The following is a 15,532-nucleotide window of genomic DNA, read 5'->3' as shown; positions in this document are numbered from 1 at the left end:
TAAACACTACATGGAAAGACACACACTTTACTAAAAATCATTTTGTCATAAGTCGTAATTGATTCAGAACATTCATATAAACACAGAAACTGATGAACAGCATATTATAGGAAAATATTCCTACTACCATCCGAGTGGATCCCATCATAATCAGTCAAAACAGGCAATTAAAATGTGTCATTAGGTTACCAGGTGTAAAGTTGCAGTTGCAGAGCTAGTTATATAAGTAGTTCAGGAAAGACAGCAGTTAGATGTACAATTTGGAATACACATAATCACTGGTGAGCATAATTTAACACTATTGTTCACGTACCGTCAATGGTTGATCAATAAGTAATCTTGAACAAGCATATGTGTATTGAAAGTATCACTTTACCACTGCTCTTTCAACCAACACATGAAGTATATAACTCACTAACTTGGGTCATACTCATTTGAACGTGGTGAGCCACTTGTAGTATCCCTCAGTACAGTAAAACTAGGCCATTTTCAAGGATAGGATTTGTAAAATTTCAATTAGAATTTTCACAACGAACCTGAGAACTATGATGTAATATGGAGATTGATATTGGAAGCCAGGATAATATATAGTAATCTGTGTAATATTCAATATTGCGACTTTGCGAGTCATTCAAGTTGGATATTACATGGTAGTCATTTGAGCAAGCTGGAACAAGTGAACTCAAGTTGCTAGTGATGGTTTTCCATATACATGCGTCGGTATTAACATCAAACGCTGCCTGTACTCAAACCCCAATGCCATTACCAGTTTGATTTATCACAGTTACAGGTCTGGAAACCTTGGAAATCACTTCAATACTTTTCACTATATGTGATTCATGAGTTGTGACTGAGTAAGTCAAGAAATGAGAGATATATATACAATCGTATTCTTCAGCACATACTAATTGCTATGGAGGAAAACATTAGCGAATACAGTGTTTGCGTTGATAGTGTTTTGACATTATGAGGGAGATTTCATATTGTTTCATGAGCGTGCATCTTCCGATACCTGGGATGTATTTTGAAAGCATCAATAATGCACCTCTATCGTTGACAAACTCAGCAAAAGTGTGTGTACGACATGCCCTTGTTCATCACACTGATTTTAAAACTAAGGTGCTATACCACCAAAGTTAAGACCGACTCATGCAGTGCGCCTTTAATCTTGTCACCTAGGGTGACAAGATTAAGTCAAGGTAGGAAGTTATTTTGACACATGAGGCAATAATGCGGAGCAGTTAGCTTAATGGAGATAACATACGCGGGTACGGTATGCATATATTATGATGGAACATATGCCAAGTCATGCGCTCTCAGCTGTTATCTGAGCCTTGAGATCGTTATATGATTTGATAAGATGATCATCATAGGCATCCATATTTCCAGTTTTCTCGTACATGCTTTTAACTGAATTGTAATAGGATAAGAAATCTCCGGTAAAGTCATCTACGGGAGCCGAGTTACGAATACGATCTTTTACAATGTTTCGGTCTTTTGTCATGACGTTACAAGCTTTATAAAGAGTCTTTTCTTTGAGATAAACTTCCTTTATTTCCAGGTAAAAGTTGAAATCCTTGAAATACCCGTCCATACATTCCAGCAAATCGTCATTCTCCTTCTTACAAGTTTTGAAAGTCATCACCCGATCCTTCGTGAACGGCTCCGTCTTATCCACGCACGCTCTAAACTTGGCCGCGTAGTCGTCGCACCTTATCTTTGCTTCGTTCGTCATGTACTTTGGAATGAGCACATCTTTCTCTATGATTCGTAAACTAGGATCGGGGTCCTTGAAGTGAAACCCCGTGTTTTCGGCGACGTTGTTTGAATACTGGTGTATCGTAGCGCCGAGAAGTACTATGCTACCAGCTCCGGCAAGAACATACGGATTTCTCAGTATCGAGAACGACATATTTAGCAAATGAATTCTATCCAGGAGTTAAATGATCGTAAAATTGAAGCATAAACAATTATACAACACTGCTCGACGAAAGTTGCAGGCCTTATTCCTGCTGATACCAGTGATCCATAACGAATAGTTGGTGATGCGTGCAAACTTTGGAAATATTCGAAAATACAAGGCATTTAAAACAGTTTATTAGTCTTTTCGGTATCACATTTAATTTTAATTTATAAATTATTTATATAACGGTCGGATTCAAACGGACAAGGGTAAATTTTACAGTCACCTGGTGGATTCGAGGCAACGAAAAGAAAAATACTTCTATTTTTATACACATTATATACAGTATTTTAGTTTTTTACCGAAAAACGATATTCTGTGATTTGCGTGATGTTGATATATGTGTAGTAATAAAAAATAAATTAGATATCTTCATTTTTAGTCACGGTCACGTGATCACAGTTACTTTTGTAGTTGTTGTTATTTCAAGCGGTCGCCGTTCGTTTATCAACAATTTCCAAATCCACCATTCGTGATATCAGCCGTTTACCAAGCCGAAAGCAATGGACAAGTATCACGTTCTCGAGCTAATAGGAGAAGGATCGTTCGGGAAAGTATTCAAGGGCAGGAAGAGACACACCGGACATGCGGTCGCCCTTAAATTCATCCCTAAAGCAGGCAGGGCAGAGAAAGAGCTGAAAAGTTTGAGGCGCGAAATCACGATCATGTCGGGACTGAAGCATCCGAACATCATAGAATTACTCGATCATTTCGAGACCGAAAAAGACGTCGTGGTGGTTACTGAATTCGCCGAAGGAGAGCTGTTTCAAATACTAGAAGATGATGGCAAGCTGCCCGAAGAACAAATCAACGGCATTGCGCATCAGCTGGTTTCTGCTCTCTATTACCTGCATTCTCATAGAATTCTTCACAGGTAGGAGTCAATATGTATATGTTTTTCTACTTTTACAATTATATAAGTTCAATTTACATGCAGCGCTGCAGTGGTAAGCCTATATATCAATGTCTTTAATGCTCTAAAAATGGATAGGACTGAATCGGTGTCCCGTGCTCACGCTATTCCCTGTGATGCTGTGAGCGGCATACTTACTTCAAATTAGAGAATTATTGCTGCTCCCCTGATAAATTTCGAGAAATGTACCGAGATCCACTGCAAAATGTTGCTAAAATGTTATAAATGGTACTGTCGAAATTGAACCAGTTTTGTTTGAAAAGTAGGCCTGCTCTCCGGGTTGCCACAGGAGAGAAGCCAGCAAACTTTCATTCCGTTCGGATTAAACCTTTCTGTTACCAAATCTTGATGAAATTTAACAATTTGGTCACATCCTATCCGTGTCCGCATGTCTATTTCCATTGCATAACTATATGGTAATTGAATTCCCAGTTGTCAAGAAGTGTGTTCAGATCAGCCTCCTGGCTGCTGATAAAATCAAAATTCTAGTTTTTTTGTCTTTGGCTTGACCTTATGCGCCAGTTCTTAGGTGTTGATTCATTGAATGTGACATCCCTTCCTATTGGAAAGAACATTGATACGGCCTACAACTTCCTATCTCATGGGAACACCCATACTGGAACTATCTCCATTACGAGATTGCATATAATGCCCTTCTAAAACTTGGCTGCCTATCTTAAAAGGTTAACTCATGACTATTGAAACTGCAAATGCAAGAAATTTTCTACAATATATTCCGTTACTGTTGCTAGATTGTGTTGTAATCATAATTGACAAATGACTACTATAATAGATTTTGCTGTAATTATAGTCAAGTACTCTTTGATTTTACTATATTATGATCATTACCCACTAAAGCTATCTCTTGTTGTAATCGTAATCCCTGAATTCTGAAATAATCGCTACCGTACAGTATCTGCCCCTGATTATAATCACAGATGTTAATCTCACCTAACACGTTTAAAGTTCATCTCCTAATTTTATTATAGTTTCACAGAACGTCTTTTCGATCTCTTCACCTTTTTTCAGGGACATGAAGCCTCAAAATGTGCTAATCGGCAAAGGCGGCGTGGTAAAACTCTGCGATTTTGGCTTCGCACGCGCCATGAGCATAAACACACTCGTTTTGACATCAATCAAAGGCACGCCGCTGTACATGTCTCCAGAACTGGTCGAGGAGAAACCATACGATCACAACGCAGATTTGTGGTCTCTCGGGTGTATCCTGTACGAGCTTTTTGTGGGGAAACCTCCGTTTTATACAAACAGCATCTTTCAACTCGTGAGCCTGATCATTAAAGACGATATCAAGTGGCCGAAAACGATGGGCGACGATTTTCGTAGCTTTTTACGTGGCCTGCTCACAAAAGACCCTTCGAAAAGACTTACGTGGCCGTACTTGTTAAAGCATCCTTTCGTGAGAGGTAAAGTCTGCGTCTTGGACGAAGCAGAGAAGGAAGAGATACCTCTAACTGTAACACCTACTGACGAAATGCTAACCGCTAAAGAGACGATGGCGAAAAAGCTAGCCGCGAAATCGGGTGGGTCTAAAATATTAAGGAAAGCTCGGCAGAAGATGGAGGCCGCTAATAAAAAAATGGCGGAATCTAAAAAGCCAGCCAAGCTGTCTGTAAGCGTGAAAAAGTCCGCCGCGAGCCGCAGCGAATCGGCTTCGGTGAGTGAGGTATTACGGCAGACGCAAAGCCAGAGAGTGAGCGCCCAAAAACCGCGCCGGTCCGCCACCGGGATGGAGGAAGTGAAGCTGGACGCGGCCGATGATGGGAATGACTCTGACGACGATTGGCAGGTTTGCAGTAGGCTTACTTTTGTATGATACATGCAGGGATGTAGACAGGGGGTGGAATCAAATACAACTCTACCCCTTTACCAAGCTCGATTCTACCCCCTTTTAAAATCTCATATTGAATTTAATATGCTTATCAATTATTCTGGCTGCATCGGCGCACTGTTTCTTCACTTCATTGTTGTTCATCATTTTAACAACCTAAATCCCTATAATTAACCATTCGTCTCACTAGATCAGGGGTGGGAGATTATTTTCCCTGCTGGCCAAATTAAAAGAAGAAATTACATTGGCGGGCCGAGTAGAAATTTATAATGATACAGAGTATTAATTTTATTTCTAAATTGAAAGCGGTGAATCAGATTGGGTATACATGCTGCTCGGTGAATGTGTTGAGGTAATGAGGAAGTGACAGTTAATTAGTAACAAGTAATATTTATTTGCTGTTGTAATTCAAAACAATGGTAATAATCATTCGGGTTTGTTCCACTAAAATCGTGAGAAAGTTGCACTTTATTTTAACAAAAGTAAACTTATAATTTTTTGTGCTTGGCTGGGGTTGTTGAATTTGTAGCTTGCGCGCCATTGCATCATAGATAACATGAGATGCAGCTAAATCAATCACAATAGCTCTTTGCTAAGCAAATCAAAGAGAGAAACATACTACAAATAGTTTTATAGCATCCTTGACATTTTTCGCGATACTTGATAAAAGTTGCAGTAAAAAGTAGCATCGAAAATGTTGCAAAACATAACCAATAACGTGGTGACTTTAGTATCCTTCAAAGTTACTATTAAATGTCTGTGCGTCCTAGTCTCGAGTCATATGACTTGGTTCGAGTCATGCACGATGACTCGAGTACAAGCCGAGTCAATACACAATTTGACTCGATTCAGGTCGAGTCACCAAAAAATCGTGACGTGAGTCATTACAACCCTGCCGTTGATCTAATTCTTCAAAATTGCATCGCAGGAAATTATCGACGCCACAAACCCAGAAAATATGCAGCTCACTACGCCTTTGACTCTGCTCAGCGACACGGGCTTTCACAAAAAGGTGCTGGACCAGCTGCGGGTGGCAGAAGAGAGCATTTTCACGACTGACGCCAAAGCCGTCACGAAGTTGCGGTCTCCGATCAGAGTCATCACAAATTTACTCACCACCAAATGCGACACGGAGGTGCTTTACAGGTACGGTTGCAATAACGGTATGGAATATTCTAATGGATTTTCGCATCGTATTTGGACTGTAATATCGGAGATATTGCAAGACATTTCAAAGTTATGTTAAGGTAATGTAAAAATGAAGGCCTTAGTAGCACTTGAGTAACTAGTTTCAGTTTATCGGTGGTGACTACTTTGGAACTTGCAATATGGCCATATATCTTCGTGACTTACACAAAATGACTGATGACTATGGCGACTATTTTTGGACAAGTGTTGTAAAAAAATGTCAAAATATTGTCAAAATTGTTTACAAAGTAGAATTTTTTTTAAAACTGCTTTTCGTTGGTATCGTATAGGTTGCGCTATCGGTGAACCGTGAACGTTTTTACACCTTGTAGCCTACTTTACAGTCTTTCGGTTGTAGATGGGCCATCGTCTACTCATTGTGAATCATTAACCATCGCATGAAACAAATAAGTTGACATGGCGTGATGATCATCACACCTAAAAACAAGTGAAATTTTTAGTAGGTCAGCAGTTTTTACTAGCTCAGGCCATATCTCAAATCTGAATCTGAAGCTTGACTGTGTGATGAGCATTGGTTCTCATTGACGGGTGGTTCGCGAGTTGTCAAGAAAACTCGGATTTAGATTGAGGTCTGAAATTTGCAATGTAGGCAACATAGTCAATTGAAGCAACGGATGTGTTACCAGATATCCAGCGGAATACACTGAGCTTCAATTGTGGCCGAAAACAAACGATGCTATTGAACGCTTTTTCTCTATTCTGGCCAAGCTACTTCGTAATGACAGACAATTCGAACCAGTTATGTAGAAAAGTACGGTACCTGGTACTACAATTCTACCATTAGATCGAATTATGCCTAATTTAAATCCTTGAAGATAAAATTTTGCCAAAATAATGTTTTTTAACGTCAATAAATGTCAAAAGTAAGTTATTTAGAGCTAAATCTCGTGTCTTTTAGGTCAAAAAATAATTGCCCGGATTAACTGCCAAAACTATGTGAACCCTTGTCGAAATGAAGGCCTCCTTTTCTAAACTGTTCACTTCGGTAATTTTCAGACTTCTGTGACGGACATCTTTGCTATATTATTTTTACTTTTGATCCTATTTGGTACGCTGATAACTCTTGATAGAGGCACCCGAAAAGTCTTTGACTTATAATGAAAGTAATCTTTCCAGGGATTTTTAGAACTTCTAGAAATCCCTGAATCTTTCAATAGATTTTGTTAGGACAGTAACTTACTTTCACGATTGCATCCTTATTTAGGTTCTGCAAAGGCCTTGATGTTCCACGCCGCGTCGCACTGCTCGCTACCAAACTGGTGCGAGACGACAACGTAAAAAAGCAAGTGTGGTTCGCCCAAGTAGGCGTCGACCTTTTAGCCTTGCTCACCGCATACGCCGCAAGCGATTTCAACATCAAAAACATCGACGGGGAAAGCATGGACAACTTCGCGATCCACGCGGCGGACATGATAACCCTCATCAAAACCTGCATTACGCCAAGCCTGGACCCGCACCATCGCATCGAAGACCAAGCCTTGCTGTGTCTCGTCTTTATTTGCGAGAGCTGCGATCATTGCCAGTCGAAATCAGTGTGCGAGACTGTTTATGCGCGATTAGTCGACAGCGGAGTTATTAAATTAGTCGCTGAAGGCGCCAGCGAGTTACCGCGTTGGCAATCGCAGATAGGGTCCATTGTCTCTGATTCTAAGAAGGCATCAATACGCGCTGCGGAAATTCAAGCTTTGTACAACGGCGCTTTAGCCGCTTGTGTGTATTCTCCTGTCGTAGGCTACCTGACACGTGCGCACAAACGAAAATGCGCGTCCTCTCTCTGTGATATCTTTGCCCACGACCATTCGGCTTTGCGTAACATCTTCGTGAACATTACTAACCCTGTAACGGCGATAAACGTCCTCAAAACTACGTATTCAGGATGTCAGGCTAACCGCAAAGTTACCGGCACTATATCGACCAGTGAACATGTACACAAACTCTTACACTTGGTGCAGGGCAGGTATAATCTTCCCGACGCTACTCTGAAACAAGGTTTCGAAATGAGCATTAATTTATTGGTGGTTCTCGTGGAGGCGAATCCAGACGCGCTCCTCGATCTTTTGAAAGACAACCTGTCGCTTTTCGCCACGATTTTTGTGGAATCCGAGGTGCCTACGCACATCCTGGCAATCGCTTCTCTTATCAACGAGCTCAGCAACGCGGGCGCTATGTTTGAGTTGAACGTCGGCGATTTTTTCAACTCCATCAGCTTGGCTGTCGCTAATCTAACAGAAGTAGACACTTTACCACCTGGCGAACGCGGGCTTCTTGACGGTGCCGTTGACATGATAAAGCAGCTGATTACAGAGAGCGGCAGCCGTCCGGCGGCGAAAGAGTTTATGGAGTGCGGTGCGTGGAACGCGCTTTGGCATAGAGTCGCGCATTCTTTGCGTGTCGATTTCGCTGACGGCGCAGACACGGAAACGTTACCGTCTGCGCGGATCACCAGTCATGCGGCGAAGGAATTTGAGTCGTACGATCCGATGTTGATGTCGCCTGACGGTATTCTAGCGTTTCTGCATGTAAGTATAGTTTATCATGACCTTCAGGTGATTTTCTTAATGCCTCATAACCTCTCGATCTCGTAGTGGGATGAAATCGATCGTTCACTTCTGATGGCTACAAGGTAAAAGCTGATTTGATCAATCCAAATACTGAATTCAATTTTTATCTGAGAGAAACTCTAATCCATAGCTAATACCGTCTCAAACTTTTCAGATGTTCCACATCCATGGTCCGAGTGTAACATTATATAGTATGTGCAAAACAGATCTATTGTTTCGTGATGTTCTAGTGACTTGTGTAGTACAACGTATCAGTTTTGTCAAATCCCCCCAGTATGTAAATGAGGCCTTGAGCATCCAATAGCATTTAGCATGTATTCTAATTGCGGTTTGGACCATTTTGGTGGTTATCAACCTTGAAATGCGTGTGATGCATGATCAGACCACCAGCCAGAACACTTCCATACAATGCAGTGTTCAGCTGTTCATATTCTTCAGTACTAATATATAGCAGCCTCGGTGTTGTGACAAACCCTATATGTCATCTTTGCACATAAGAAACTAGTGTTTTTTCTCTGGTGTATCAAGCCATTAATCTGTGCCACTGATGTGAAAGACGATCTCTAGAACTGCGATTGCAACTCTTCTGTAGTCCTATCAGACATTACTAAGTCTTCAGGTTAAAGTAATTCTATTCTACAGGTGACTATGGCAGTTTTCACCCTGGAGCCGTACCAGTGCGTGCCGCTTTTGTCCGCTACGGATTCCGTCGTCATTCTTTCGTTACTCGCGTTGTTGGGTGAAGATTTCCGCAAGTCTCCGCATGTATTCGGCAAGCACGACCGTGGAGATTCCGAGTCTGAAAGCATTTACACCGATATCGTATTGCAGGTGATGCAAACTTTACACTAATACATGTTATATGAGTATCACTTTATCTGCGTATGCGTATTCATTTTGCATAGTTGGGTACTAGGTACTAGACTACTATTTTTATTTCATAGTTTGATGACGGGAGAATGTGTTCTGCTTTTCCAAATTAAGTTAGAATTAGAATTACTGAATACGCCAAAACTCGGAAATTTCATGAAATTTCGAATTAAAAAGAAATGCAACAAAAGTCAGGCAAATGGCAAATGTATGCGCACCAGTCTTGGCCCGTTTCACACGATACAGTTCACCTGTATCCAGAATTTGGATCGGCATTAAAATTAGATCATAGAAACATTTCACAAATTATATTAGAATTAGTTTACCAATATTTCACTCGAACTAGACAACTAGAATTATCTAGTCGCACAATTCTCTCCGTATTGACTATCCGTGAGTGCATCACGTTGTGGTTTGTGGCATATGCAGTGGGCGAAAGGTTCTATTGCCATCCCCAACGAAGAATATATTCATTAGTATGTATTTGCTATGGTTGTCTGACATATGACCAAGCACCTAATGAAAAATGACAGCTTGCCATGGGACACGTTATAATCCCAAAACTACGCCTAACTTCAACCCGCATGCTGAAATTTCCATACATGGTAAAATTAAGGATTTCTAAGTATGTTAAACGTGACAATTCTAAAAGTTATCTAAAACATAACCACTTCAGGGAGCAGTTCAAGTAGGCAAAATATACTTGGAAGTATAAGAAATCTCGCATGCTAAGATGTACCTTCCATGAAACATTTTCCATGTCTTGTAGGATCCTTATTGTACGATCACGGTTGCATTTTAAGCCACATCTCAATATACGTCAGTGCAATGTCCTCCGTAGCACTGGCCAACCGATTCATTTCATTTCCTAAGCACTTCATTTTCAGGCGCTCAGATGCCTTTGCTTCCCGTTCGCCATCGACACGAACGAGATGTTCCTCCAGCAAATCTTCGAATGCTATTCCGAAGTCAATCTAGTCTCCATCATCGTTCGCCTGTGTGTCTCCGCTCTGCCGCTATCGAAATTAGACGTACCGATCGGCTTGCTGTGCAGAATGTCCCTCAGTTTTAAGCCCTGCGTGGAACAGTTCACGCAATGCTGCAAGCCGGAACACGTACGGTATTTCACAGACGTACTCACGCACAACGACACGAAACCGATCGCAAAATGCGACTTGCTAACCTTGCTCAGTCACATCGCAAGAGTAGCGGCTGACAGCATCAAATTAGTCAGCGACATTACTCTAAAATCTAGCAACACGGAGCCGGCGATATTGCCTTGCTTGTCAAACGATGACACGGCGGTACGCTCCAAGGCGTGCTGCTTGATAGGGAATGTAATGCGCAAACAGAATTACTCGCTGATTCAAAAAATACCCGCGAAATACCGAGCGGATATCTTCGAAGCTTTACACAGCTGCTTGTCTATGAACGAAGGCGCGTGTCGTAGGTCCGCGTCTTTCGCGTACGGTAACATAGCCTTCATCGGTTGCGGCGATAAAAAGAACGACGCCTTGTTCAAGGACTTGGGAAAGCATCTGGAGAAGGCTGTTACTCTTCTCGTTAATTTTCTGAATGATCCCGTTCCTAAAACCAGGTCTAACGTAGCTCTTACTCTTGGGAATTTAGCGGAGTGGGGAACCACACTACGTCAGAGCCTGCAAGATTCGCAAGTCATGCCTGGTTTACTCACCACTGTGTTGCATGACACGCAAGTCAGCGTGAGGCAATCCGCTTTGATAGCGCTGCGTTCGGCGGCCACCCATTCTGAATTGAAAAACGCGTTGATCAATCTCAACGCCGTGGAGAAGTTGTCTGACTTTGTGGCCGCGTCGAAGACTCAAAATTCCACTCTTCCGACATCGGCTAGGTATCAATGGTCGCCACGGATTATCTCGGCGCGGTCGAAAACTTCGGCAGGGTTTTCTGTGCAAAACAGACAGGTCACTGATCACGCGCAAAGACTTATTGTAGAGCTGAAAGCCGCTAAGTAGCCTGAAAGACTCGAATTTTGAGTAAAGGCTTGTACTCAATCACTTGAGGTATCTAAAGTGTTGGATTAGCGACTGTAGTCCGAACGTCGAATAGTCTATCCTTTGTTTCCAAGCGTATCTGTTCATTTAGTTGAATCTAGTCCTGTGTATGCCTACTGTGTTCCTCTTCTCACACCCTGCTTCAAACATTCGTTTTCTTCCGAATGCATTTGTGGTATACGTTTTGAAAATAAAACGGTCAATAGAGTGTTTGCATATTGCTGATATGGAAATTAGCCATCTAAGGGTTGCCATCAATGTTCCCTCTAATTTTTGACGAGACTGCGCAGCACGCTCACCATCTCACTGCGCAGACCCTTGGACAACAGTGCGTAACGACTAAAAAAAAGGTCATCACTTCGGACTTTTTTGTGTGCAACTTGGATTTTCTGTGCGCAAAGACCGTGTCAGAACTGCGCTCGTGCGCAGCTTAGAGGGAACATTGGTTGCCATATAATTTATCTATTTCCAGGATATTCGACAACTATGTATCGTACTCTGGGGTTTCTATACGCCGCACTTTTAGTCGTCGTGAAAATTCTCAGTCCATAGCCTACTCCACAGTGCCTCTCAGCTATTCATTTACAAATTAGTCAAATCGTCAGTCGCAGTCAATATATCCTAATGCAAGACATCTCGTAATCACAGATATGGTTGGAGTATACTCAGACTACAGAGGTAGTACCTCCATAAATTTCTGCTTGAATACAACTATAGGCTACTAGTAGCGATTTCAAAGACACGTCAAACCTTTTTCAAGTACGTGATAAAGACATGAAAAGTTATCAGTATCACAAATGAAGCTAGGACCATAATCTGACATATCGACCTCGCCTATACCGCAACATGCCTGGGCGTTTTATGTTTGCCTTTTTTCATTCTCAGCAGCCTCTTATTTACATGCGCCAGGCCAGTGCTGGTTCTAAAGACTTTTGACCGCGCGGAACACTCTCACTGGGAAAAATAATTCGAGGCACCGCTGCAGTAGTAATGGGTTGTGGACTCCAGTTCGACCGAGCAGTTTATACAATAGTTTTTCTCCACGCATTACCAATAATAAACGTATATTCTAGTCTGTACCTTGGAAGTTTTCGCGGGCCGCACAATAAATGCCCAGTTCTGCATTAGGCAATTATTAATCATTGGAAATTGTATTTCTTCGATTGCGACTTAGTCTTCGTAAATGAATCCGCGTTATTGTTGCCAATTTTTGTAATTGTAACCTCAAACATTATCAACCTTAACCGATTGAGAAACCATGCCTGCTGTAGATTTCAAATTATCATAAATCAACCACCGGCAGTAGCCTATTATTACCTATTTGCAGAGTATTGTAGATGGCATGGTACAGCTTGTATCCGCGAGGACCAATAGAATTGTCGATCAATATACTACCATAAATGTGGAATTGATCCGAGAAGACGCTGTAGGCTATGCTATTTGTGTCACATTATTGTCATTGATTATAATTTTAGTATATTTTCAAAGATTCGCCATTGAATAGTATATTCATATAGAAATGAGCCCTAATCGGGTGACACTCGTCAGGGGTAAACGACAGCAACTATTAGTAGAGAATTCAAAAGAACATCGTATATCAACAAAGATTCACCAGATGAAATAAGAGAAACAAGAAAAAATACGTAGGATTGAAAAAGTGGGTATTTTGGATCACCCATTACCGCGCCACGACGCACCAAGACATATGAAGTTTTATGCCATGCATATGCGATTCCGAGAAATGTGCCAGAACGATCGGCAGCGAGAAAAATTGTCCGAAAAGGACTGCCATTATGCTGACTGAAAACTTCGATATGTTTAATTGTCCGTATAGGCGCCTAAATGACTGGCGCTGAATGTTCATTCACGGGAATCTTAACCCCATAAGACAAATGCAGATAAAATGATTTGCCGATAAAGAAATACCAATTGAACGAACACGATTTCAATATATTTTGAAATAGCAGAGAGAGGAGGTCACGAAATAACAGCATGTAGCAAAGTCATATTGCACCCGCCCGAATTTGTTTAATTACTATTCACGGGCACTACCTTTTCCGAGACAGCTTTATGCTCTAGAAATTGGTAGCAATATTGCAATTCCTGATCGCATTGACCGACTCCATCAGGAATTAAAAGGATTTTTTTGCGCTTCGCTCGTTTAGGTGATATATAAGCTGATAACTCACTAAACAGGACAAGAAATCTCGCTGCTAAGTAGTGGTCCAAACATTTAGCCTGATGGGGGGGGGGTCTGTAGGGCTAAGCCCCCCAGAAGCTTGGTTTATTACCCTATGGGGCCCAAAACCAAGGTTTTTTAGGGGGGGGAGGCTGACGAACTGCTGTTTCGGTACAGATTGTCACTTGCACATTCCTGGAATTTAATTGATTGAACGCTTGTATCATCTTTTATATTTATTCTCCGCGGTTTCATTGGAAATTTAGTGCTGACAGTTCGATCTATTGAATAGGCGAACTTTGTTGTACCGATTGTCAATTGCGTGATGTCATTGAAGACTACCTCGACTACGACTCTGCGTGACCTTATAGAAATATTGTCAACAATGTACAATGTATTAGTCATTGGTTTTAGTGCAAACTTTCAGATGGCAATTGCTGTATTATCGTCAAGCTATCATACGGTACTCACTTTTATTGCGGTGTACGCGAGTATTGTTTGCTGTTAAGAGTGACACGGAAATTTGTTAACCGATTTCATGTCAGATAGAAAGCAGACTGTACCAAGGTGGTAATGTCATGCAGTTATAAGCATCAGTACAACATGAATTGCAAGCAAGTTGAATTTTTTCCAAGTAGTCTTATTTTCCAAGTATTTAAAAGTAGGCTATATATTAGCGGTCTTGGTGTGGGGCAAAGATTAAGTCGGGCCGTTTATACACACGGCCCGAACTCGGCTCAACTCCTATAAAGCGTATAGAGTTGTTCAATCATTTTTTTTCAAATTTCACATACGACTCTGTAGAAATTTTATGTAGCCTCAAAACGCGGCACAAAAAAAGTTTTAATCGATTTCAGTAGGTAAAATCGAGTTGTAAATTCGGGATGTAATAGAAAATAAATGTTTAGGTGTTCAATTTTAAACACGACCCCTTGGAAGTCTTATATTGTGCGCGCTGCAATTGTGGGAACTGGGAAGAACTACATATTATTTGCATATGGAAACAGTATATCCCCAGATTTATTAGAGCACGCGCTTCACGGTCGTGTTTAATTCAGTCCCCGAAGACTCGTTACTGCAGGGGTGGCCAACCTTTTCGGCCAAAGGGCTACATTCCATTGACGAACCATCGCGCGGGCCACTAGCCGCTCCAAGCGCGAAATTTTTTCAAAGTTTATAGGTCAATATTATGGTTACTTGAGTAGCCTATATTCAGGGTCTGCTGTATATTGCTGGGCTCAGTTTGCAAGAACTGGACTATTCGGCGCCAGGACATATCGACATCGAAAGCTTCGGCCAACATGCGTCGATCATTTTATGCCGAGGCTATGTTTCATCGTCGACGGTCTTCCTGCGAGCGCAAACGCAAGGTCGCATGTTAGACGCAACTTTCTCTCGTAATTGCGATTATAATTAGCCTCAACCTGGCACTTTAGGCGTTCTTTCGTTTTCAGGAGGGGTAACAATATTAAAAGCAAGAAATCGAGGGGGAAGCGGGAAGACAATTTTTACTTTACATAAATCTACCGCAGAAAATTTTGCTTTATTGTAATGTACGAAGATCCACCAAAATTTGATTGGCCCATTGATCTGCCAATGCGTCGGAATTGATATTTTAGTCGTCACGTCCTAAGTGTTGCGCCCAGACTGATCAAATTTTTGGTTGGCTATGCAAGTTCACAATCTGGGCAATCCATTTTTGGTAATATTACTAATTTCTAAAATTACCGCGCGGGCCACTCAAAACCGTCTCGCGGGCCACATGTAGCCCGCGGGCCACGGGTTGGCCGGCCCTGAGTTAATGGATTCAATTTGTGCGAAAATTTATCGAGACAACAGGTTTTGCGTTTTAGGGAGAGGCCGTACATTATATCATTCGTCTACCCTGTAGTCGACTTTAATCAAAACCCGCCGACTTATAATTTATACCGACAGAAGGCCTCTGGGTAAAATAA

At 41.6% G+C, this 15,532-nt stretch overlaps 2 protein-coding genes across 2 annotated transcripts; one reads left to right on the top strand and one right to left on the bottom strand.

Annotated features, from left to right (window-relative positions):
- Nucleotides 1-6: 6 nt before the first annotated feature.
- Nucleotides 7-2,014, bottom strand: LOC145442132 (uncharacterized). The gene has a single exon (XM_080320082.1). The coding sequence runs from the start codon at nucleotides 1,910-1,912 to the stop codon at nucleotides 1,307-1,309; it is 606 nt and encodes a 201-aa protein (XP_080176208.1). The 5' UTR covers nucleotides 1,913-2,014; the 3' UTR covers nucleotides 7-1,306.
- Nucleotides 2,015-2,383: 369 nt separating this feature from the next.
- LOC145441154 (serine/threonine-protein kinase 36-like) lies at nucleotides 2,384-11,614 on the top strand. Its single transcript, XM_080318958.1, has 6 exons — nucleotides 2,384-2,837; nucleotides 3,906-4,683; nucleotides 5,654-5,871; nucleotides 7,139-8,453; nucleotides 9,138-9,326; nucleotides 10,253-11,614. Exons 1-6 carry the CDS (start codon nucleotides 2,467-2,469, stop codon nucleotides 11,357-11,359), a joined length of 3,978 nt encoding a protein of 1,325 aa, XP_080175084.1. The 5' UTR covers nucleotides 2,384-2,466; the 3' UTR covers nucleotides 11,360-11,614.
- Nucleotides 11,615-15,532: the final 3,918 nt, after the last annotated feature.

Source organism: Botryllus schlosseri, chromosome 1 (genome assembly GCF_051294905.1).
Source record: "Botryllus schlosseri isolate E-star chromosome 1, Bs_hap1, whole genome shotgun sequence".
In the NCBI taxonomy this organism is placed as follows: domain Eukaryota; kingdom Metazoa; phylum Chordata; class Ascidiacea; order Stolidobranchia; family Styelidae; genus Botryllus; species Botryllus schlosseri.
This window is presented reverse-complemented; position numbering and strand designations above follow the sequence as displayed.

Excerpts from the sequence above, each read along its gene's own strand:
- LOC145442132 (XM_080320082.1), bottom strand. The coding sequence starts at position 1,912 with ATGTCGTTCTCGATACTGAGAAATCCGTATGTTCTTGCCGGAGCTGGT.
- LOC145441154 (XM_080318958.1), top strand. The coding sequence starts at position 2,467 with ATGGACAAGTATCACGTTCTCGAGCTAATAGGAGAAGGATCGTTCGGG. Across the intron at positions 4,684-5,653 it reads ACTCTGACGACGATTGGCAG|GAAATTATCGACGCCACAAA; the intron begins GTTTGCAGTAGG and ends ATTGCATCGCAG. Across the intron at positions 8,454-9,137 it reads GTATTCTAGCGTTTCTGCAT|GTGACTATGGCAGTTTTCAC; the intron begins GTAAGTATAGTT and ends TCTATTCTACAG.